This window comes from Vipera berus, assembly GCF_964194415.1.
Source record: "Vipera berus genome assembly, chromosome: 2".
In the NCBI taxonomy this organism is placed as follows: Eukaryota; Metazoa; Chordata; class Lepidosauria; order Squamata; family Viperidae; genus Vipera; species Vipera berus.
Genome location: NC_138203.1, coordinates 104,727,492 through 104,750,687, shown reverse-complemented (window position 1 = coordinate 104,750,687; position 23,196 = coordinate 104,727,492). Strand labels below are relative to the sequence as shown.

The 23,196-nt window shown below is 43.6% G+C and overlaps 1 protein-coding gene across 2 annotated transcripts; it reads right to left on the bottom strand.

The window, feature by feature from the left end:
- Positions 1–12,352: 12,352 nt before the first annotated feature.
- Positions 12,353–22,198, bottom strand: COPS7A (COP9 signalosome subunit 7A). 2 transcript variants are annotated; one of them, XM_081319416.1, is made up of 8 exons: positions 22,138–22,198; positions 21,041–21,247; positions 18,972–19,047; positions 18,152–18,240; positions 17,822–18,024; positions 15,959–16,064; positions 13,269–13,420; positions 12,353–13,062 (listed from the first exon to the last, which is right to left on the bottom strand). In XM_081319416.1, exons 2-8 carry the CDS (start codon positions 21,200–21,202, stop codon positions 13,023–13,025), a joined length of 828 nt encoding a protein of 275 aa, XP_081175542.1. In that variant the 5' UTR covers positions 21,203–21,247; positions 22,138–22,198; the 3' UTR covers positions 12,353–13,022. The 2 variants fall into 2 exon arrangements, with proteins under 2 accessions (XP_081175542.1, XP_081175543.1); XM_081319417.1 differs by lacking the exon at positions 22,138–22,198 and adding an exon at positions 21,709–22,089.
- Between the last annotated feature and the right edge of the window lie 998 nt (positions 22,199–23,196).

Sequence of the window (23,196 nt, the reverse complement as noted above, 5' to 3'; positions counted from 1 at the left end):
TGGTTGTTGTTGCAACCAAAGCTTTTACAGCGATACCCATCAAAATGACCTGGATGCTGTGTTAGATTGTGCAAAACTGCGTTCGTCGATCCGAAAAGTGGACCCTGCACCTGCGGGAATAATGCCAGAAAGATGATTCCGAATTATATTAACTACTAGACAAAGAATTCTTTTGAATAAGAACGTGTGTCCTTTGTTTTCAAGAATTCTGCTTGCTGAACTCATATTTCCCCCCCCTCTTATTCTACCTATCTAGCTTTGTAGTCTTCTGTTGTCTAATTGGACTGTGCATGAAACATTGTTTGAAAAATTAATATGTATTTTTAAAGTAATGGATTAGGAGATTTGCCAGATTTTCTTGGTATGCCTTCTCACTTACTTTATTAAATAAATAGGCCAGGCATCTTTCTGTCTTGCTAATGCCATAGAGACTTGCATACTGCCTGGAATTCAAAGTAGCTGTTAATAAAGGATGTTTTTAGGAAAAGTTGTTCCAAAAGATAAGACTGTCACTAGAACACATTACTTTAAATCTTTTACAGCAGAATCCCAGTTGAATAATAATATGTTTTGTGAATGCTCTCTAATCAGGTACAAGGATCTCCTTTGCTTCTGGAGAAAATTGTATCTCCTGAAGACTCTCAATTCTGTGGATATAATTAAACTGCTTGTCTCCTATGCTAAAACTGGTTGGATATGAAGCTGGTTTTAAAAATGGCTGCTGGATTTCACTCTATGCCTTAGGAATGATACTGGCCAGGTGTTCTGTCCTGAGTATCAAAGCCTCTAATCAGTGAATCCCTCTACTTCTATGTTTCATTGTTGATTTCAGAAAAGGCAGACACAGCCACACTTCTCTGTGCATAAATGATTCACCTGTGGAGATGGTTACCAGCATCAAATTCCTGGGTGTGCAGCTAATGAGTAGACTGGCTTGGTCACTCAACAGTGAGAAACTGGTGAAGCTGACACAGCAGCACCTGCATTTTCTGCATCACATGAGAACAGCACATCTTCCTTCCCCTGTCCTGACCACTTTCTACAGGGGAACAATCCAGAGCATCCTGTCATATAGCATCACAGTCTGGTTTGAAAGCACATCACTGCTTCAGACAGGAAGGCGGTGCAGAGAGTGATGAGGATGGCTGAAAAGATCATTGGCAGTTCCCCCCCTTCCATCCAGGACATAGCACAGAAGCGTTGCTTGAGCAGGTTCCGTAAGATTATCTGGGACACTACATATCCTCTCCACGACCTGTTTTCCTTGTTACCTTCTGGGAGGAGGCTTCATGGTATCCGTAGCAGAACATCCAGATTCAGCCATAGTTTTATTCCATACAGCATTAACCTTGTCAACACTCAAGCTTCCTCCTTCCTTTATATATTCAAGATGGACAGTATTTAATATTTATTTGTTATGTATATGTAGGGGTGTGGGTCTATACATATCTTGTATATAGTATGGTTAGGTGTGTGTCATGTATGTGTTTCACTTTGACAGTGGGCAACTAAATTTTATTTTTGATGTGTGCCGTTGTGTCCACAGTAAAAAAAATGACAATAAAAGTTATCCTATCTTATATCTTATCCTTCCACTCATGCTGGGAAAACAGTACTTTCTCTAGTTTTTTTTCTTTCAAATTGTCAGGTTTCTGATGTATGGGTTTTTCAAGTGACTCTGAGGCATTGTTTACCTTAAAAGTCCTTTATTAGCCTAATACACTGGCAAATGCTTGCTCGAAGGAAGCTGGAATCTGAAATCTCCACCCCTTGCACAATATATTAAACACAATTCTCCACCTTTCTAATTTTATCATTAATCATATTCTCCAATTAATTTAAAGAATCAGTTTTCCTTCTGTTAGAAAACTCGCCAAGGCCTTATCTTCTTAGTTAGAGATGGCCTTGAAAGGTGCAATCCTACTCATCCCCCCTCCTAAACTTAAACTAAAGCAATACACAAGTCTTAAAGCAATACACAAGTTTAACATATGAAATAGCTAGTTCTTTATCTGTTGTCAAGCAATAACATTCGATGTTAGCAGCGTGGACATCCGGCCCCCCTTGGAAAAAGGACAGATCCTGTAATGTAAACAAAACACAAGTTAGGAACTGGCTTTTGGTTTGTTGGGATGTTTCTCATAAAACCTTTTGTTAAGTCTGTCAGCTTTCACATCAGTAGATTTCACCCAAATGGCTTCAGACAATGGGTATCCCTTCCATTGTACTAGGTATTGCAATTTTCCCTTAAAGATTCTAGAGTCAAGAATACGTTTCACTTTGTAATGGGTCTGACCTGCTATCACAAGGGGTCCAGGTGCTTTCTTGGGGGGGGGTCTTAAAGTGGTGGTTCGAAAAGTTTTCAGCAAGCTACAATGGAACACCGGGTGAATTTTCCCCAAAAGTCTGGGTAGTTTCAATTTTACTGTGACTGGGTTGATGATTTTCACAATGGGGAAAGGCCCCAAGAATTTTGGTCCCAATTTCTTATTGGGTAGTTTAAGGCGTAAGTATTTGATTGACAAATAGACCTTTTCCCCAACTTGGAATGTTCTTTGGAGAGCTCTCTTTTTGTCAGCTTGCTTTTTGTAGGTCTCAAAAGTCTTTTTTAAGGCCACCTTTGTATTTTTCCAAACTTCTTCCCAACTCCTCACCCAATGATCAAGAGTCTGGGAAGTGGAGGGTAACTGAGGGTATTCCGGTATGGGGTTGAATTCTTTCCCTGTGGCTACACGGAAAGGAGTGTAGCCAGTGCTGCTATGTACTGAATTATTGTAAGCCACCTCTGCAAAAGGGAGGAGGTCAGTCCAGTTTGTTTGTTGGTAAGAGACGTAGCATCTAAGGTATTGTTCCACTATTTTGTTGGTGGATTCTGTGGCTCCGTTAGTAGCCGGATGAAAAGCAGTTGATAGGCCTTGAGATGATCCAATTAATTTAAGAAAGTTTCTCCAAAATTTCACTGAGAACTGCACCCCTCTGTTCAAAATTATTCGCTTAGGGGTGCCATGTAGTCGATAGATAAGTGTTAGGAAAAACCTAGTCAGGCGTTGAGCCGATGGAAGTCCTTTGCAGGCGATAAAGTGAGCCTGTTTTGAAAATAGGTCTATCACAATCCTACTACTGTTGGGTAGGTCTACTATAAAGTCCAAAGCTATTTCTTCCCATGGTTGAGAAGGTTCAGCCATCGGTTGCAGTAACCCAGGGGTCTTTCCTGGGATTCTTTTCATGGTGGCACATACAGTACAGCTCTTGACATAGTTTTCTACGTCTCATTTTAGTCCCGGCCACCAAAATTGCCGGCAAGTGAGATGTAGAGTTTTTAGATATCCGAAATGTCCAGCCTGTTTGACATCATGGCTGTGTTTGAGGGCATTAAGATGAAGAGCTTCAGGCAAGTACAATTTTTCCCCCTTGTAAGCCAGACCATCCCTGCATGTTAGGGATGTCTGATTGTCTTTAAACCATTGATCAGTGAGGAGTTCTTGCTTTATTTTCTTTACCCCGGGGTCATCAGGATTAGGGGTCCTGCAATGTGTGAGTTGGGCCACAGTTTGTGGACCAGGGATAATTGCCTCGTGAACGTCTTCACGTTCGCTTTTGTACTGTGGCAATCAGGAGAGCGCATCAGCTAGGAAGTTTTTTCTTCCTGGTATGTACTTTAGAGTAAAGTTAAAACGGTTGAAGTACTGTACCCATCGTACTTGTTTTGGGGACAATATGCGGGGAGTTTTTAGTGCCTCTAAATTTTTGTGCTCTGTCCATACTTCAAAAGGCACCTTGCTCCCTTCTAAGTAGTGCTGCCAGTTTAATAGCCCCCACCTAATAGCGAAAGTCTCCTTCTCCCAGACTGTCCATTTCCTCTCACTTTCAGTAAATTTCTTAGAGGTATAAGCACAAGGTTGCAGGACCCCACTTTTATTCTTTTGCAATAACACTGCTCCAACTGCCACGTCGCTGATGCCTGCCTGAATTACGAAGGGCTCCCCTGGGCAGGGGTGCTTTAGGACTGGTTTAGCCGCAAATAGTCTTTTTAAATTCTAGAAGCTTTCTGACAACTCATAGTCCATGCTAGCGGTTGGCCAGGTTGCGGTTTTCCCCTCTCTTGCCCGTTTTGAGTAGTTCTGTAAGAGGTAGAGCAATCTTGGCAAAAGAGGGAATAAATTGACGGTAGAAATTGGCAAACCCTAGGAACCTCTGGAGCTGTTTGCAGGTTTTGGGGGGCTGCCATTCAGTTATGGTTTTTACTTTGGCTGGGTCCATTTCGATACCTTCATTGGAGATTCTATAGCCAAGATAATCTAATTGAGTTTGGTGAAATTCACATTTCGACAATTTGACATAAAGTTTGGCATTCAATAGTTTCTTTAACACTTCTCTGACCAGTTTTATATGGTCAATCATATTCGTGCTGTATATCAGGATGTCATCAAGGTATACTAGGACCCCTTTGTATAGGTGTTCATGTAGGACCTCATTAATCAACTGCATAAATATGGCTGGGCCCCCCTGCAGCCCAAATGGCATGACTTTGAATTGGTAGCTCCCCAAGGGGCAGTTGAAGGCTGTCTTCCACTCAACCCCCTCTTTTATTCTTACCCGGTAATATGCTTCTCTCAGGTCTAACTTGGTGAAGACGCTCCCCTTTGCCAGGTGGGTTAGCAAGTCTTTCAGGAGGGGGAGAGGGTATTTATTTTCCACACTCACAGCGTTTAAGCCTTTCTAGTCCACACAGAGTTGTAGAGACCCATCTTTTTTCTCCTTGAACAACACAGGGGCTCCCACAGTAGACTTGGACCGTTCGATGAATCCCCTCACTAGGTTTGTATCCACATATTGCTGCATCTCCTCCATTTCAAGGGGGGACATAGCATACATTCTTGTCGGGGGAGTTTGGCCCCTGGTAACAGTTCAATGGAACAATCATTGGGACGGTGAGGAGGCAAGGTATCGCATTCTTTCTCACTAAATGCCTCCACTAGGTCCTGGTATTTGCTGGTGATGAGCAGCTCGCCAGCTGGCCGTAAGGCAGCCATGTGCGCTTGCTCATTGGGTGGGCTAAAATCCCCTGTAACATCTGTTGAATCAATGGGGGGATCGGGCCCTATGGGTAATCTCACAGTTCTCATTTCTTTTTCCCATTTGTCTAGCCAGGCTAGTCCTAGGATCACAGTTTCAGACATCTTTGGAGCTACCAGGAAGCGAATAAACTCCCAGTGCTCACCTATTTCCAGGCGTAAGGGCTCCGTTAACTCTGTGACTAAAGTCCCTCCCATTAGGGAGCCATCGGCTTGCTCGAACCTCACAGGTTTGGAGAGCAGCTTGGCCCGTATGCCCAGTCTCAAGGCACATGACAGGCTAATGATGCATCGGGAGCAGCTGGTATCGAGTAGCACTTTCAGGTCTACTTGTGCCCCTGACTTAGCGATTATGAGTTTAGCAGGCAATAAAAAAGGTAGGATGCGTCGGCTCACCATCGGGTCATTCTCCCCTTCATCATCGCTGTCAAAACCGGGTAAAGTGGGCGTGGGTCTGGTCAGTGGGCCAGCGTCCTCCTGGGTGGGGGACATAACCTGCGTAACGGGCTCCTGGGTGGCCCAGTTGGACTTTTCTCTCGATGGCTGCTGTGTGGGTTTCTTCCTTGTTGTTGGATCTGGTCTACTCTGCTGTTGCAGGTAAGGAACTGGGCAGTTCGCTGCTTGATGTCCCTGCTGTCCACATCGAAAGCTCTTGATTGGTGGACCTGTAGGTGGTCTAGGTCTTTCAGGCGTAACAGTCATTGGGGGTTTTGGGGGTGGTGGTAGCCATCTGGATCCTGGTTTTGGCACAGCTTCAGGTGGGGGAGGCTTTTTATAGCGGGCGAGCTGGACATCTAATTTCACCACTGCCTGGTACCGTTCATGCAGCTGGTTGGGTACAGCTCAATAGATACATGCCTGAGAAAGGTGGTCGTCTAACCCTTCTCTAAAAAGATGAATTATTGATTGCTCAGGCCATCTCTCTATCCGACCTGCCATCTTTCCAAACTCCCACACGTACTCTAGGGCAGGCAGGCCAGCTTGCTTTATCTTATGGATTTGTTCTTCCGCTTTGAGGGTAATAGATGGATCCTCAAATCTTTCCCTCAGCCCCAGGAGGAAAAGGTGGGGGTCCTCCAATTCAGGGGCCTGCTCATTATATAAATAGTTCAACCATTCAGATGCTTCCCCCTCTAGGTTGGATGCAATCACATCGACCATCGCACCCGGGTCCGGTAAGTGTGACCCCAGCGATTCAAGTGAGAGCGTACTTGGTTGAGGGGAAAAATCAGTTTCTCTGGGTCCCCATCAAAGGTTGCTCTGAAGGATGGGCTCATCATTGCTTGCTGGGGGCCCCATTGCTGCTGGCCCCACCCTAGTTGTTGGTTCAATGGTTGCTGGGGTCCCCACTGCTGCTGGCCCCCTCCTGGTTGTTGATTCACCAGCTGCTAGGGCCCCCACTGCTGTTGTTGTATCTCCAGTTGCTGCTGGCCCCACTCTGGATGCTGATTTAATGGCTGCCAGGGCCCCCACTGCTGCTGGCCCCTCTGGCCCTGCTGTACGTTCAGGGGTTGCACGTTTGGGTCCTGCTGCTGCCACCCTTGCTGTTGTCCTCCCACCAGCTCCTGATCTCCAGGCTTCTGCACTACCCCCAGCTGTTGTAAGGCTTCTATTAGCTGGGGCAAGCTCAGAGGTTGTTCGCCTTTCACTTGTGGGGGCTCCCCAAACTCCCATTGCTGCAGAGGCCCCAGGCTGGGGTCCTCTGTCTCTATGGGTCTGGAGGGCTTGGCAGGGGAATCCTGGGTCTGGCAAGCAGTCTGATCTGCAGACATGAATTTCCACTCACCCGAGTATTCAGTCTCAGCTGGCCTGGCTGCTCCAAGGCTTCTGGAATGTCTGCTGGGCTTAATCCACCCTGACGACCAGACCAATTCTCCTGGTTGTTTGGGTCTAGCTCCCAGCTGGGAGGATTGCTGAAACTCTTTCCCTGCCGGCTTCTTTACTGGCCCTTCCCCCACTGGGGTGGCTGCTGGTGCCGGGGAGCTGGCTTCAGGCAATTTTACTCCCTCCATTATGGGATCTGCCCCAACTCTTTGCCAGACTGCCTCCCAAACCTGGAGACAGTGACAGGAGGTTGGGACTCCCTAATTAGTTTAAAAAGTAGTGTGGATTCCAGCTTGATGTCAAGTTTCCGACGTATGGGCTTTTCAAGTGACTCTGAGGCATTGTTTACCTTAAAAGTCCTTTATTAGCCTAATACACCGGCAAATGCTTGCTCGAAGGAAGCTGGAATCTGAAATCTCCGCCCCTTGCACAATATATTAAAACACTATTCTCCACCTTTCTAATTTTGTCATTAATCATATTCTCCAATTAATTTAAAGAATTAGTTTTCCTTCTGTTAGAAAATCCACCAAGGCCTTATCTTCTCAGTTAGAGATGGCCTTGAAAGGTGCAATCCTACTCATCCGCCCTCCTAACCTTAAACTAAAGCAATACACAAGTCTTAAAGCAATACACAAGTTTAAAATATGAAATAGCTACTTCTTCATCTCTTGTCAAGCAATAACATTCAATGTTAGCAGCGTTGACACAAATCTTGGAAACTTTAAAATACATGGACTTCTACTCCCAGAATAAACCTAGCCACCAATGCTGGATGAGGAATTCTGGGAACTGAAGTCCACAAATCTTAAAGTTTATATGGCTGAGAAACACTGCTCTGAGCAGTTCTTTCAGGACATGTGATTTCCATTGATTGATCATTTGTATAATCCTCCATGCCATTTGTACCTTCCCATCCAGTGTATTCACTTGTCCCCTAGTTCAACATTTATTTTATTTATTAAATTTATATGTTACCCATCTCACTATCCAAAGTGATTATGGGCTTCCAATGATAGATTCTCCCCAGCTTTTACTTTTCTTCTCATCACTGAACCTGAAAGATGAAACTGGCAGAACTCTCATCAATTTCAGGTTTTAAACAAAGCTGAGGGAGGGGGAGGGAATAAAAAGGAAGTTCCACTGTTTCATTGGTGCAGATAGAAACTGGTGAGCCAATACTTTGGAGAAGGATCTGTCAGAGATAGAGAAGGAACTCACCCAGATAAACCTCGAGACCTCTTTTGCAAAGCATTGTGGGATGCAGGCTTTATACAGGCATAATCCTCTCCCCATAGTGAAAATGAGTACCAGGAAAGGAGCCACACTGGCAGATCCACAGAGTGATCAGTTGGGGCACAGAGATTGTCTAGAATGAAATGAAAGCCTGCCAGAGAAACTGCACAGTCAGGCTTGTGCTGGCACACCTTGGAAAAAGCCCTTTTTGAAGCCAGCAAAGAAGACAACTGCCAGGATAGGGACAAATAAAGGGGGATGTTCTCTGTTCAAGTCATCTCAGTGTGATTGTTGAAGCATTGTCTTCCCAGTTAGTGAGTAATTGATGTGAAAGGCCCTTAGACCAAAGCCTGGGGCAGGTCATTCTCTCTCTACTCTGTTGACCTGGACAGCCATTTGTCTTACACAAGGTATATCATGTTAGAAGGTTTCTAGTCCATCCCCAGGTTTAAATAAAAGAAAGGTATTCTTTAAAGCCAGTTTGACTTGGGAATCCGAATGCATCTAAAGGACTACTGTATCTTCTCTTTCCTATAATTTAGACTACTGGCCCACAAGTAGAATTCCCTTCCTTTCCCTTCCTTTCCTCACATGCATCAGCCACCTGCATTAGATCTGAAGGAAAGGTCCACTCTGCTCTCCCATTATTTTTAATTGCTTTAATAGTTGTTCCCTCCTTTTTTCCCTGCATATTCTCTAGTACTGTTAGAACTTTTGTCTCTCTACTGTAAGCTGCCTTTGGGCTACGGATGATAAAGCAGAGAGAAAAGCTTGTAAGAAAAAATAAATACACTAATGAATAAATAAAACCAGCAAGACACAGAATCATTATTTTGTTTTGCCCTTACACCAATCCTTTGAAAACATTAGGCTAAGAGAGTTATTGAATAGCCCAAGGTCATCTAGTCCCTCAGAGTGAGTAGGAATTTAAACTTATTTCTCTTTTAACGCACTGCTTCCTTTTGTGCTATAAGTTGCCTACCAGGGGAAAAAAGCCTACATCTTGTTTTCAGAAATAAGACTGGTTTTGCCTGGCACATTTCATAAGAGTTCTGATTCCAGTGACCAAAAGCTTGATATAAGATTAAAGTTCTATTTTTAACAAATGTATCACAAGTATAGCCCACATTATGGTTGCTGTAGCATGATGACATCTATTTGCCAAAGACACATCCTCCCAACAGATTAGCCATCTCATTGCTAGCTGAGACACAATAAGGATAGAGCTGGAAGGGACTTTGGAGGTCTTTTAGTCTAGCCCCCTGCTCAAGCAGGAGAACCTATACTATCTCAGGCAAGTGACTGTCTAGCCTTTTCTTAAAAATCTCCAGTGATGGAGCGCCGATTTCTGGAGGCAAGCTGTTCCACTGGTTAATTGTCCTCACTGTCAGGAAGTTTCTCCTTAATTCCAGGTTGCTTCTCTCTTTGATCAGTGTCCATTGTTTCTTGTCCTGCCCTCTGGTGCTTTGGAGAATAGTTTGATGCCCTCTTCCTTGTGGCAGCCCCTCAAATACTGGAACACTGCTATCATGCCTCCCCTATTTCTTTTCTTTAGACTAGCCAAACCCAAGTCCTGCAGCCGTTGTGCAGAAGCATTTTTGTTCTATGCTGGCAGGAAACCTGGGTTAGCAATTTGCTGGGCTCCAGCTATCCTGCTGCAGGACCATCCCTTTCCACCTGGCTGCTGGGTACAACCTCCTCCATGGCCAGTGGGACTGGACACATCACCAGTGCAACTTGTATGAGGGTAGTTCATTTATGGGATATCATATCAACCTAATCAATCTAATGGAACACTTACAGTCTTCATAAGATCAATATACTGACTGAGAAGGATGGGAAGCCTCTCAGGACCTTTGTGGCAATCCCCATCCTCAGTCATGTACTCCCCCACCCACCCACCCCCACCCACCCCCGGCAAGGTGTTAAAAGATTACCTAAAGGTAAAGGTAAAGGTTCCCCTGCACATTTGTGCTAATTGTTTCCGACTCTAGGGGCCGGTGCTCATCTCCGTTTCAAAGCCGAAGAGCCAGCGCTTGTCCGAGGACGTCTCCATGGTCATGTGGCCAGCATGACTAGACGCCAAAGGCACACGGAACGCTGTTACCTTCCCACTGGAGTGGTCCCTATTTTTTTACTTGCATTTTAACGTGCTTTCGAACTGCTAGGTTGACAGAAGCTGGGACGAGTAACAGGCGCTCACTGTTACGCGGCACTCAGGATTTGACCTGCCAAACTGCTGACCTTCTGATCGACAAGCTCAGCGTCCTAACCCAATGAGCCACCGCATCCCTTAAAGATTACTTAGAGTAGTGCTTTTCCTTTAAAAGATTCTGATCTTTTTACATAACTTGTTGATGAAGAAAGCCTGGTGCTCCTTGGTTTTTAATCTTGGGGAAAAGGGTACTGCCTCACCCATTTGTGGTAAATAACAAGGAAGAATTACCAGTGCTTGAAAGAATTTAAACTACGTTGACTCTTGTGCTGTGCAGTTTTTGGTGGGGACATTGTTTCTGCCTCCGCTCTGCAAAGTTTTGAAGGAACCTTTAGCTGCCAATTTGGCCAAGAGTTCCTGTTGGTTGAAACTCAATCTGTCCCAGTGTATTGCAGAACAACCTGGAATAAATTAACTAACCCACCAATTGACACTCCGTCTTCCCCCAATAGTTCTAGCATTCCCAAAGGACTGCAAAGATTTAGCATGCCTTCTGTGTGCCAGTCAATTTCTCCATGCCTTACCTTCTTAGCAGCTGCCTAGCCTTCTTTAGCTAATCTTTCTATCACTACTTGCCCTGAACCAAGTCAATAAGTGACCGCTCCGCCCAGAAAAGACAGATTCTGAGCTATTCCCCACCACCAGCCAAAAAAAAATCCAGAAAGGATAAGAGGCAGTTCCTGCTGGTAGATGGCTTGATATGAGGGGCAAGGACTTCAGGGATACTAAAACTTCCCCATGTTCCAGTGCATGCAGGCTGCAACACTGACCACGTCCTGATTTTGAAGCGTAGTAAAGACAGATTCTGGAAGCAGCGTTTTTCATAACAATGTATTTTCCTCCTGAGTCAAGGAAGGGAGGAATGCATATTACCATTGATCTGAGGAAGTTAACCCTGCTTTGGGAATATTCTGTATACTCTGAAGCACTGCCTTAGCAGTGGATAAGTAGACTTAGCTCAGCTTTGATATATCCAAATCTTTCTGATCTTCTTCCTGTGCACTTCACTGGTGCTCTTATTCATATTTCTTTGCAATTTTCTAAAAACAAAGATTGCCGCTGAAACAATTTCATGTATTTTTCTCATTGTCATTGCTGCCCACCTCTACTTCTCTTTAGTTTTTGCAATACTGCCTCCTCCCAAAGCTTCTAACTTGCGGCGGCAGCGGCGGGGGGGGGGGAATATATCCACATATTAGTTGGGCAGCAATTAAGTTAGTACAAGACTGTCTTCCAAAGAGAATTAGGAAAGCCCACGGCTCTAAAATGATTTTTCTCCCTGCATTTTTAACAGTTGCAAACACTTCAGAAATCGCCATTTTGCTACCTTCTATACCCAATAAACAAAATGAGCTAATAGAAGCTTTTACACTGGGTGCAAGCCGAAGAAAACTACACTTCCTACTTCTGCACTGGGTCCCTCTGATTTGAATGACTCAGTCCCAGAGAAGTATGCTTAGGATTTCCAGTCCTGTTCCATCAGCAGACTAACTCCAGATCGCCTTCATAAGCCCAGCATGAATCAGTGTCTGGCATACACAGGAACTCTGCATGGATTTGAAAATCCCAATTTTCCAGAGTCTATTAAACTACCTGGCCTGTAATTTTCATGAACCTTTTTAAAAAAAATGTTTCTGTTTTGCAGTCAGCTATAAGGATGTATTACATACTTTATTTGACCAAGTTTCTCATTGGAGTTCTTTCAAAATTACACTATGCTAGATCTTGGCCAAAAGACCAAGAATGCTTTTGGATAGATGCCATCTAGATATAGTGATTGGTTAAGTTCTAACATTTCTTTGGTTTGTCTAAACTTCCTCCAAATATCAGTTCATGTACTGATTAGCATGGGTTTATCCCCATGCTAATAATTTTATATTATTTTTCCTCTGATTTTCCCTCTAAAAGAAAACTGTGACCTAAAAACAAGTTATCATATACTCAGTTACCAAAATATCCAGAACAAAGCAGCATGGTGCCAAAATGAAAACACTCCTGGAAATAGGTCTGTCCATTTTTATTTGCTTTATATATTTGTACTATTTTTTTAAAAAAAACAATCCACTCAAACACTCACACAAACATTCCTCCCTTTCACTGATCCCAGTAAAGCAGGAAACTGAGATGTCAAACTGTGTGGCCCAGAGCAAATGTCCCAGGATCTGCTCAGAGAATTTAAGCGGCCATTTGATGCTAGATTTGTTTCCACACAGGTTGCCAGAACCTTCTATTGGTGCAAATGTAATTTAAACATGAGCCATTTTATGGCTCCTTAAAAATGCATTCAAGAAAACAAAAGTCAGGAGAGAGAGAGAGAGAGAGAGAGAGAGAGAGAGGGGGAGAGAGAGGGAGAGAGGGAGAGAGGGAGAGAGGGAGAGAGGGAGAGAGGGAGAGAGGGAGAGAGAGAGAGAGAGAGAGAGAGAGAGAGAGAGAGAGAGAGAGAGAGAGAGAGAGAGAGAGAAGTGGGGGGGAAGTAGCATTCAAAATAGAGAAAGTATAAACAAGATTACCAGAGAGGAACAGGGGAAAGCAGCTGTAAGAAACACAAGAATAAAATAACGGGAAGGCAGAAGCATTTACACAGGGACAAAGTTGCACAGAAATACATCTGGATTGAAGAAGAAAGCACCAGACGTGGGACACCTGCTTCAACTCCCCAGCCAGCAGTCCTGTCAGTTTGATTTAGACCAGATCTTTGCACTGCCTCGGAGCCTGCAGAGAAGAAAAAAAAAGCTTTGGAATGAGGACCAGCAGAAGTTTAGCCCGAATGCTCAAGACAAGGAGGGCTTTACAGACTCTGCAGGTAAATTGCTAGAGGCCCAACGTGAGGGATTGATGAAACACCTCAGGGAACGCTCTGCTTTTCTGTCTCATCTACAGAGAAACAATAGCCAGCCTTCCCTGGAATGCTATCTCACCCTTTGCCCTTGGAGGCCTTCTTGTTAGCCTGGCGCTGGTTGGTACCCGGGGCGGGCTCCCGGAGTTCTGACAAATGCTGCTCGGGGTCTTGGGAGGTTGCCGCTGCTGCAGCTGCTGTTGTCACCTTAATTGTCTTCTTCAGATTTGCCACCTATCGGGTGAAAAGAAAATGAGGGAATAGAAACAAGGGAGACATGGTTCCTGAGCCAAAGACAAGGAAGTGTGCCTTAACATAATTATCCTGGAAAAACCTCACCAGGAATTCTCCAGCCAGAACTTAATTTTAAAACCCCATTTTTTTTGGGGGGGGGGGGGAAGGGGCTGTGCCAAGGTTTCAGTGGATGCCTTCCAATGTGCTGCATTCAGCTGGAGGGCTTTAGGGTGTGAAAATGACTGTTTGAGATTTCTCTCCCCTCCTGCTGACTCATCCAGTTTATTAATAATACTTGTAGATCACCCCAGTGCTAACAGATTCTGGGTGGTGAACAACAAAGCACAGAGCCAAAGAAGAAATTATAAGCTATATGCAGTATAAGCAACAAATGAGTAAAATGTACGAGCCAGGAAGTTACAGGTCTCTAGAATCATCTTTTTCTTACATTGCTCATTAGTCAAAACAATTAATTTCTTCAGCCAAATAACTTTGATTGTACTATAGAATACATTCATAAAAGCATTTGCTGACTGTGCTATAGATTGATTTGAAGAATAAAATATTGCTCAGATGAAATGTATTTATTTTTTTATTTTTAATATTGGGAGAGTTGTATTATGCTCAGTTTTCTGAACAAGTAATAGTTGCAAACTTTATCCCACCAGCTCCCAAACCTCTAATGACCTTCGTTCATTTCGCCGGGACCTAAAAACCTGGCTCTTTGAGCTATCTGGTCTGGACTGAGGGGTTTAATGTTTTTTAAATTGTGATTTCATTTTTGTGGCTAGACTTAATTTATTTTAATTTTATATTGGATTGTTTTTAAATTTTGCCTTGTAAACCGCCCTGAGTCCTTTGGGAATAGGGCGGTATATAAACCGAATAAATAAAATAAATAAATAAATAATCAATAAGGTATATTTGTGAACAATTAAAATGGAGCATTTTCTCTTCTCCTACATATAACACAAATTTTATCAGAGCACATAAAGCAGACAAGGACCACTTCCACTGGTTCAAGGCCAGCTCTGGGTTTTGTATGCCTTGTCAAGCATTAACACTCCAAAAAAGGACAGAGGCTTCAGGTACTTTAATGGGCAAGCAAAATAAATGCCTTAAATATTTGAAAGATCCACACAGACACTTTCCCCTCTTAAAACCTCCCAAATTCTGAAAACACATCTCCCCGCCCTTCTTTCCAGTGTTTTCTATTAGGAGACATGAGCCTGGAATAACAATGCACATCAAAATGCAACTAATAGGAAAATGGGTAATTTGGTAATGCTTGGCAATAATTAAAGCTTCTGTCACATTCAGTGTTCAATTAAATGGTTAAAAGGCAAGTTAACCATGTAAAAATGAAAGGAAGAATCTTCTCCATGGAGAGGTGGACAAAGTTTTTAAAACATTTAATCTACTCATGTCCGTCATCCAAATTAAAATTGCTATGATCAGCTAATGAAACATAGTTTTGAATGGAGCAGTTGTGACCACATTTTAAGAGCGCCTTTCTGCATCTCACTTCCAAAAATGTTATATTAAATATTCCTGGAAATATTTGAACGATGATCGTCTCTTTAAAGACAATGCTAGCAGCTCAGTTTTAGATCCAGTTTTACTGCTAGTGAGAAGTGACTTTTATCATGTTATATCTTGGGATATGACAGAGACAAGAAAATGCCTGACATAGAGTCAGAACTGGTATTATCTATTAAGCAGCAAGTAAGAAACATCAGGTACAGAAAATGTGGAATTGACATTTTCAGTCTATTGTTCCAGGAATTTATCTCATCTAAAGTAGGCAAGATAAACCTGGAGGCATATTTATTAATTCCATGTGCCTCCATTTCAAAGACTGTAAACCATGTACAAGAGCAACAGCAACAACATGATACAACAATTGAAAAAATAAATCAAAACTTTTTTTTAAAAAAAGAAGGCAATCACAATAACAATAGTAACATTCATTCTGGGCCTTAATAAATATAATAGCGAAATCCAAAGCCCTTCCAGAACAGCCATTTTTTTACAACCTTCTGGAAGTTAAAGGGGGCAGAAGCTATCCTTCCTTGGGGGGGGGGGGCAAACTATTCCAGAGGATGGAATAGGAGCAAGCTATTCCAGAGGAAAGGAGTTACCCATATTTGGGATGGGCGCTCCCTCCTTACCTCCCAGAAGGAGGTGACTGTCCATTTGGACTCCTGGGAGCAGAGAATGTCTGACAGAAGTTATCTGGTGGATATCTAGGGCCATTTAGGGCCTAATAGGCAATAATCTAAAACATCTGAATTGAACTTGGCAAGCTGCTGGTAGGTTTATGCTCCCACATCAGCTTCCCTCCTTGAGAGAAAATGGCCTTGCTGAATTTCAGGAGCACAATCTTAGTGGGACTCTGGGGGGTTAGAGGTGGCCACAAGTTGCCTACCCCAGATAGACCAGAAATGTACAAGACCATCAGAGGTTGCCAGGTGTAATGGTGAAGTCAGTCTGAAGCTGGGGGGGGGGGGAGCTCTGCACTGCAGCCCTGCCCCTCACCTCACTCTCAATCTGCTGCTTCAGGCCCAGCTGCTGCTCTTTGTGTTGATTGGCTCGGCTAACTTGTTCTTCAATGCTTGAAAGGACAACTTCGCAGCCCTGGCACCTGGGAAGGACCAGTAAAAGTTGAACAAGCAGGAGACCAACAAAGCAACTAAGAGAGCAAACAGCATTTAGCAGAAGCTCATAAATCTTGGGATTGAGAGATCTGGAAGAAAGACTGGCTCAGGGGCATCCAAGGGTAGGAGAACAAACAAGGAAACGTGCACGATAATGTCATCATGAAAATCTCATGACTTATATGCTTGCATCAGATGTTGAGAACCAAGCACTTAATGGCAGCATTCACTTGATTCTCTCTCTGTGTATTTTAGCACCATTGTATTTTGTGCTGTAGACCCCACTGGAGAGACTTCTGTGGAAAAGGGGTGTGCAAATGTTCTCACAGCAAGGGAAGAAGCGAGAGGGGTAGGAGAAATAGCCCTGGGCAAAATGAGTCTGTCTCCACAGACATCTGTACTTTGGCAAGGTCACCACACAGGCATACAACTCTCTTCCCACCAATGAAAAGTATTTTTCTAAGAGTAGGATTAAGCTGCATGTATACCAAGAATTTCAAGGTACAGAAAAAACATAAAATCTTAACTCCAAATCTAGTTTCCCAAGAGTCTTGGCTTTCACTTTTAAAAGGAAAAAAAACAGTTGGACCTAAGAGCAAATTTCTAGTTTATGAAAACATTTATTTACAATGCTTTGCAACATTTGATAAAAATCATACATTAGGTGCGGGGACGTACATTTCTTTCAACAGAGAATACCTCTTTGATGTCCCTAATTGCCTCGTATCCTTCTCTTAAGATCCATAAAAGCAGAATAAATTATGTTAATTGGTGTAACCTATAGACCAATTCACAGGGCACAAAATCCCGATATTAATCCTGCACACAAGTAGTCCTCACTTAACCACCTTTTGTTCAGCGATCATTCAAACTTACAACAGTGCTGAATGAAGGGACCTACAACAGATTCACAGATTTCTAGCCATTGCAGTACTCCCCAAGGTCATGTGAACAAAATTTAGGCGCACCTAAGTTTACAACTACCCTCCTTTCCAGCAGCTCCCCCACCAACCCAGCTCATCTTCATCATTCTCTTTGCCTGCCTCACCTCCGTTGAGTTCACCATGCTGGCAGCGACAGGGGACGTGGTGTGGAAGTGTCCGACAGACTGGCAGGCAAGTGCTACAGGCAGGCAGGTCTGTGCTATGCCTCATGCCACTGCCAGCGGGGCCCTTCTTTTGGGAGCTGGCCAGAGCTTCCCTTTGAGGAAGAAAGACTTGGCCAGCACTCAGAAGGGGGCTAGCTCAAAAGAAGGATGTCCTGGCTGGTGCATAAAAGAGAACCCGGCTGGCAGTGGCACGTGGTGCAGGGTGTACAGTGACAAGCAGGGTTGGGCAGTGGAGGCGGCCGGTGACGGCCACCAGTTATCTTCTTCCAAAATTGGTGGATCCTTGCCTAGTGACCCTGTGCAATTTGCTCAACAACTGGGAGTGGTGGAACTGCTGCCAATAAGCAGAGAGGGCACCTTGAAGTTTTGCTTAGCGACTGCGTTGCTAAGTTACCACTCCCAATTAGGGTTATTAAGTGAGGACTCTTTTGCATAAGTGGTAAAAAGCCCTTTGTTCATTCTTGCCTAGTGGCGTGATGCTGATTAGGGGGCTTCAGTCCCAAATAGGGCCCCATGATCAGCACCCACTTGACTTCTTCCCACATATGCAGCAGAGTCCGAGAAGGTCGGGTGGGCTTCTTTGCCTTTGTTAAGATGTATCTTCTGCAGTTTGCACAAGATCAAAGTCTTCCTTACCATTCTTGAAGCGTGCGGGTAATGATACTGAGCTCCTCCCTGCGGATGTCCCGGCCAATGCTGTAATCCACCTCTAACCGCTGGTTGCGCTGGTCCAGGCTCCCTCGGAGTACATCGGCATACACTGCCTCAATCACCAAATCCTCCAGTTGCCGCACATTCTTCAGCTGGAGCTGCTCCAACAGTACAGAATAGGGGATGCACTGCAGAGACACACAAGCCAGTGTAAGTACAACATTTGTTTGTCTCTTTGCGTTCCTTAGACACCCAATTCCAGAGGACTTCTAAAAACAAGGAGCAGAACAGGCAAGGAAAGGACAGGTAGGCTACCTTCAGCTTGGAAGCCAAGGTGACCACAGACAGGTGGCGCAGTTTGTTCTTCTGAGCTTCTGTCAAGGGAGGCAGATTCCCAGCTTCAGCTGCTCTCAGACCAAAAAACAAAACAAAACAAACTTCAAATTCTCACTAGCATCACAGGATAAGATCCCATCCATTTCTTATATAGTTAAGCCTAATTTTTTTTTCTATTTCTCATGACAGATTTTGACACCCTATAACCAACCCCATTTTTTTTTCTCCTCCTTAAGAAGAAACTTTAAGTCAAACAGTCAAAACTTACTTAAGGCAACGTGCACAGCATTTACATGTATGTCCAGTAATCCTATGCAAATTCTCCCTTCTTTGGGGGTCTAGAGTTTAAACATACTTATTAGCCAGACATTTTCAAAACGATAGACTCTGATTCTGAGACCACAGTCTCTTATTAAAAATAAAAATTTGGTATAATGACCAAGCCAATAGCATCTCATCTCATTATGCACCACAAATATTCTCCATCCATTGGGACATCATCTAAAGACCGTGGACAACAAAGAGAAGACAGAGAGAAGGATCAAAGGAGCGAGGTAATTACAAGTTATGGGCCAGCCTCAGTCTCCTTTTAATGTCCAACAGTTTCTTTCTCAACTCCATGCAATTTTTAGTCTGTACAGTAACTCCTGATCCTGAGGAGAGCTTCAGTACTGAATGACTTCATATTATCCACAACCTGCTATGAAGCATTGCTTCGTTTTTTGTTTTCTTGGCTCTTCCATCTCTATTGGCAATTTTCTCTACCATTCCTGTTTCTTAAGGAGAAGATAAGACATACCCAGGTAATCTGAATACGTCCCATATGCAAAGACTGTAAGCAGGCGGAAAACAGGCGAGAACTCACTTTCGGCTAGCTACAGAGGGAGAGAAAATAACTAGTTATTTGAGAAATGATTAAAAAAAAACTTTGGGTGTTTTTTTTGCTCATGGAATCTTTCACAGTTCACACCAGAACATCCCAGCTAACCAACAGACTTTCACCAATAGCACCACTCAAGAAAATTATGGAGGAATTGATTGTAATGTACTATTCTGCCTAAAGGGACGCGGTGGCTCAGTAGGTTAGGACGCTGAGCTTGTCGATCAGAAGGTTGGCAGTTTGGCGGGTCGAATCCCGAGTGCCGCGTAACAGAGTGAGCGCCTCTTACTCGTCCCAGCTTCTGCCAACCTAGCAGTTCGAAAGCACGTAAAAATGCAAGTAAAAAAATAGGGACCACTACGGTGGGAAGGTAACAGCGTTCCGTGTGCCTTTGGCGTCTAGTCATGCTGGCCACATGACCACGGAGACGTCCTCGGACAAGCGCTGGCTCTTCGGCTTTGAAACGGAGATCAGTACCGACCCCTAGAGTTGGAAACGACTAGCACGCATGTGCAGGGGAACCTTTACCTTTACCTTATTCTGCCTAAGATTAAAAATCCCTGGCATTTATATATAAAAATATTGGATAGGGAGAAATGTTCTAGCCTATTTGCTCTTAGACCATACAGCACTAGTTTTATATATGGAGAGCTGATGTTGTTGTTAGGACTGTTTAATGTTATGAGCCTCCATCTGTCATCCCTAATGGTATAATCATGTGTAATTTTAGTATAAACCATTTGATGGAAAATCTTTAAAACAGCCTGTTTGTTTCCTGTGCAGCACTCTTGTGGTCGGAATGCTCAAAATCCAACATAAATATCTAAGAAAAAAGGTCTCTGCTCAGACATAAAGGAAGATTACTGGATAATTTTGCACCACATATATACCCCTCCGTCTAGCCTGAGTCTCACAAAGATGTGTTATAGAAAAAAGATAGGAATTTTATAAACATCAGCAAAATCTTTCTATTATTCAGGTGATTGATGTTCAGAGGTTTTGCAGACCTCACAAAAGCAAGTATTGTGTGCCATGTAAAAAAATAAACTCCCATGTTCCAGGGAACAAGTCACCTAAGAGAAATACAGGGCTATTTTCCTCCATAAATCCACCTGGGCTGCTATAGTTTGGGAACCATGGATTTCAAACCATAACATTTCATGAAGGAAGGAAGGGGTAAGTTTTTTCATATTTTTAATAAAGTTGAGGAACCCAAACCACTTCCTTTTCTACTATTGTTTTAAATCTTTAATTATAGAAAAATTGGCCTCTGAATGAAAAATTAGAGGAACTCCGAGGAATAGCCTATGACATTAGCTTTCTTTCTACACTTTTTTCCACCATGTAATCACCAAATCTTTTAATTAAAGATATACAATTTTAGGGAGATTCATGCTTTTAGGGATGATTGGGAAGCATTCAAAGAGATACATACCATTTAAAGGTGGTACTAGGTAGATATATTACAAAATATATATTTACCTGGAATAAATACTAGCCTTTTAAAATTCAGCATAATGAAAGATCAAGCAATTTTGTTTAGCATGAGCAATTACAATCCCATTAAAAATCCTAAATGACTTTAGGAATCCCGTGGATTACCAAGTTCAGTATGAAAAACATTAGCTTAAAAGCAATATTATTCAGTGATTCAATAGAAAGACGGCTAATCTCCATTCAGTACTGCTATACAAGAATTTGTTAAAGAAAATCAGACAGAAACCTGAAGCCGCTCATTTATAGAGCAGAAATACTTGTTTCAAAAGATATGTGAACCAACGGTTCCACTTTAAAGCATAATCTATAACTTCAAATTACTATAAAGTAATTATAATAGCAAGGCAGTGCTAAGAAAGGCTGCCTTGCAGAACAGAGACACCAGAGGTCATATAACCTAGAGAGGATAAGGACCTGCTATTTCCCATCAGGCCTTTGGAAGGTTGTACCATACAACTGAGGTCTTCCACCCCGTGAGTCTCAGAGCTTACCTCTTGAACATTTGGCATGTCAAGTAGCTCTCCAAAAACATAAATACCGGGGGCTTCCAGCACTTGATGAATGAGGTTGGCCAGAGCAGCTCCGCGGGCAGATCTTGCCAGCAGCAGAAACTGCTCCTGATTCTGCCCAGACACTTTCACTTCGGCTGCCATTGGGCTAGGCAATCAGAATGGTTCAGGACTTGCAGCCCCTACCACCTAAAGGAATAAACAAATATAACAACTGGAGCTTCTCTTCACATATTATCCTGGAGCAACGGAGAATAAAGTGTAGTCACTGTACCACTGGGATATTTATATTATTTAGACATCATGTAGGACTAAATAAAGAAATAAAAGAGCTGAGCAACTCAGAAGATCAAAAATCCCCAACTGCAATAAAATGCAGCACAATGAAATGCAGTGAAGTATCAGAATATGAATACACATTCACACATATTTAAAATATGAATTATATTCAGAATATGAAAACACACAGACAGAAATATAACTTTGGAGCAGCCAATTCCTGGTATAGCTGCTCTGTGTCTAACACAGTATCAGTTCTAGGACACAACAATGTCAATAATTTAAGCCAGCAGATGAGTCCCCCCCCCCGCTGTTTTTTAAGTAACTCTCTCCTAAAAATCAAAGTTGTTGTACAGGAATGTAGGTTTTACCCTTGTTCAGACGAATTACTTTGGGCACACGTGTGCTGACTCAAGGCTGTGCACGAATGTAGAAAAGTGTAATTCTGCCTAAGCTGTCAGCGTGAGCAGGGCCCGGATTCAGGCCAGAAAAGAGGAGATAACGGAGAGCAACGAAGTGTTTTATGGGCAGAAGACAAAAAGAAGGAGAAGAGGAAAGAAGGGAAGAGGAAAGAAGCGCACGAGAGCCAGTTTAGGAAAGCGGACCCATCTTAGATCGCGTTGGAGAGAGAGAGAGAGAGAGAGAGAGAGAGAGAGAGAGAGAGAGAGAGAGAGAGAGCAAGTGCCTCTGCTGCTGCTGCTGCGTCTCCCCACTAGGAACGCCCATCAGATCGAACCGGGCTCCATAACTGTCCCAAAGCAGACCTGCCTGCAGCCCTGCCTGCCTTCCTCGCTGCCTACCTGAGGGTCCCCTTCCCGTTGGGAGCTGCTGCTGGGAAAACCTCCAGCCAAGAGCTCGACCACTTCCGGGTTGGTGGCGTCACAGCTGCCCCTCAAACCCCGCCCCTTTGACCTCTCATTGGCCAGCTCCCCTTAAGAGGGCGGGCCTCGTGTTGAAAGCTTTCTAAGCAGCTGGTGCGCTCTTGGTGCCAGTCTTGGCGCTTTCATCTGGCTGAGGAGCCGGGTGCGCTGCTGCTACCAGCCGTACGCGGCCACGGACAGCTATCCTCTTTTGCCTCTCCCTTGATTTCCCCGAGATCCAAGCACGAAGCAGAAACGCCTTTCTGACAACTGCACAGTAGTCAGAAGTCTTGTTTGTCTGCGCTTTATACAACGTCGACTTGATTCATCTTACAACAATCAAAGCTCTTTCCGAAATCACACCGTAGTCTCTTATCCCCGGGGTGGGCGGGCGATTGTAGAAAGAAGCGAGCTTGCTTTGGAACAAAACCCACAGGTCCATGGCCATAACCCATGACCCAGATTGTTGGGGGCAATAAGCTGACTTTGTAATAATGCCGCTTGGGGTGTGTGTGAAAGCCCTAATAAGCAGGCATATACATAGAATGAAGGCTACTGCTAAGCTTGTAAGCCGCCCTGAGTCTTCGGAGAAGGGCGGGATATAAATGGAATTAAAATAAAATAAAAAATAAGAAGTTTTCCCCCCGGGCTTCCATTTAAAAGATAGGCTCGACAGAAGAATCTCTTGGAAATGATACGCCATACGGTTCTGCCGCCGGTGCCCTCCATCCCTGCCTCCCACCTCTGGAGAGGGATTTTAAAAACAAAGCTATATGATAACTCAAAAGGGTGGCATTTTGTCAGGAGATCCTGACATTAAGAGGGTTTTTTGTTTTTTCCTGGGGTTTTTTTTATGTTACTTGTTGCATTCGTATCATCGTTTTAGGGTTCTACACCAGAGAGCTTTTTTTAAATGATAAACTCAGAGAAACATGTGAGCAAGAATGGAAAACACAGAAAAACCCTGCGATTATTTCATTTACCTGTGTTTTGTCTTAC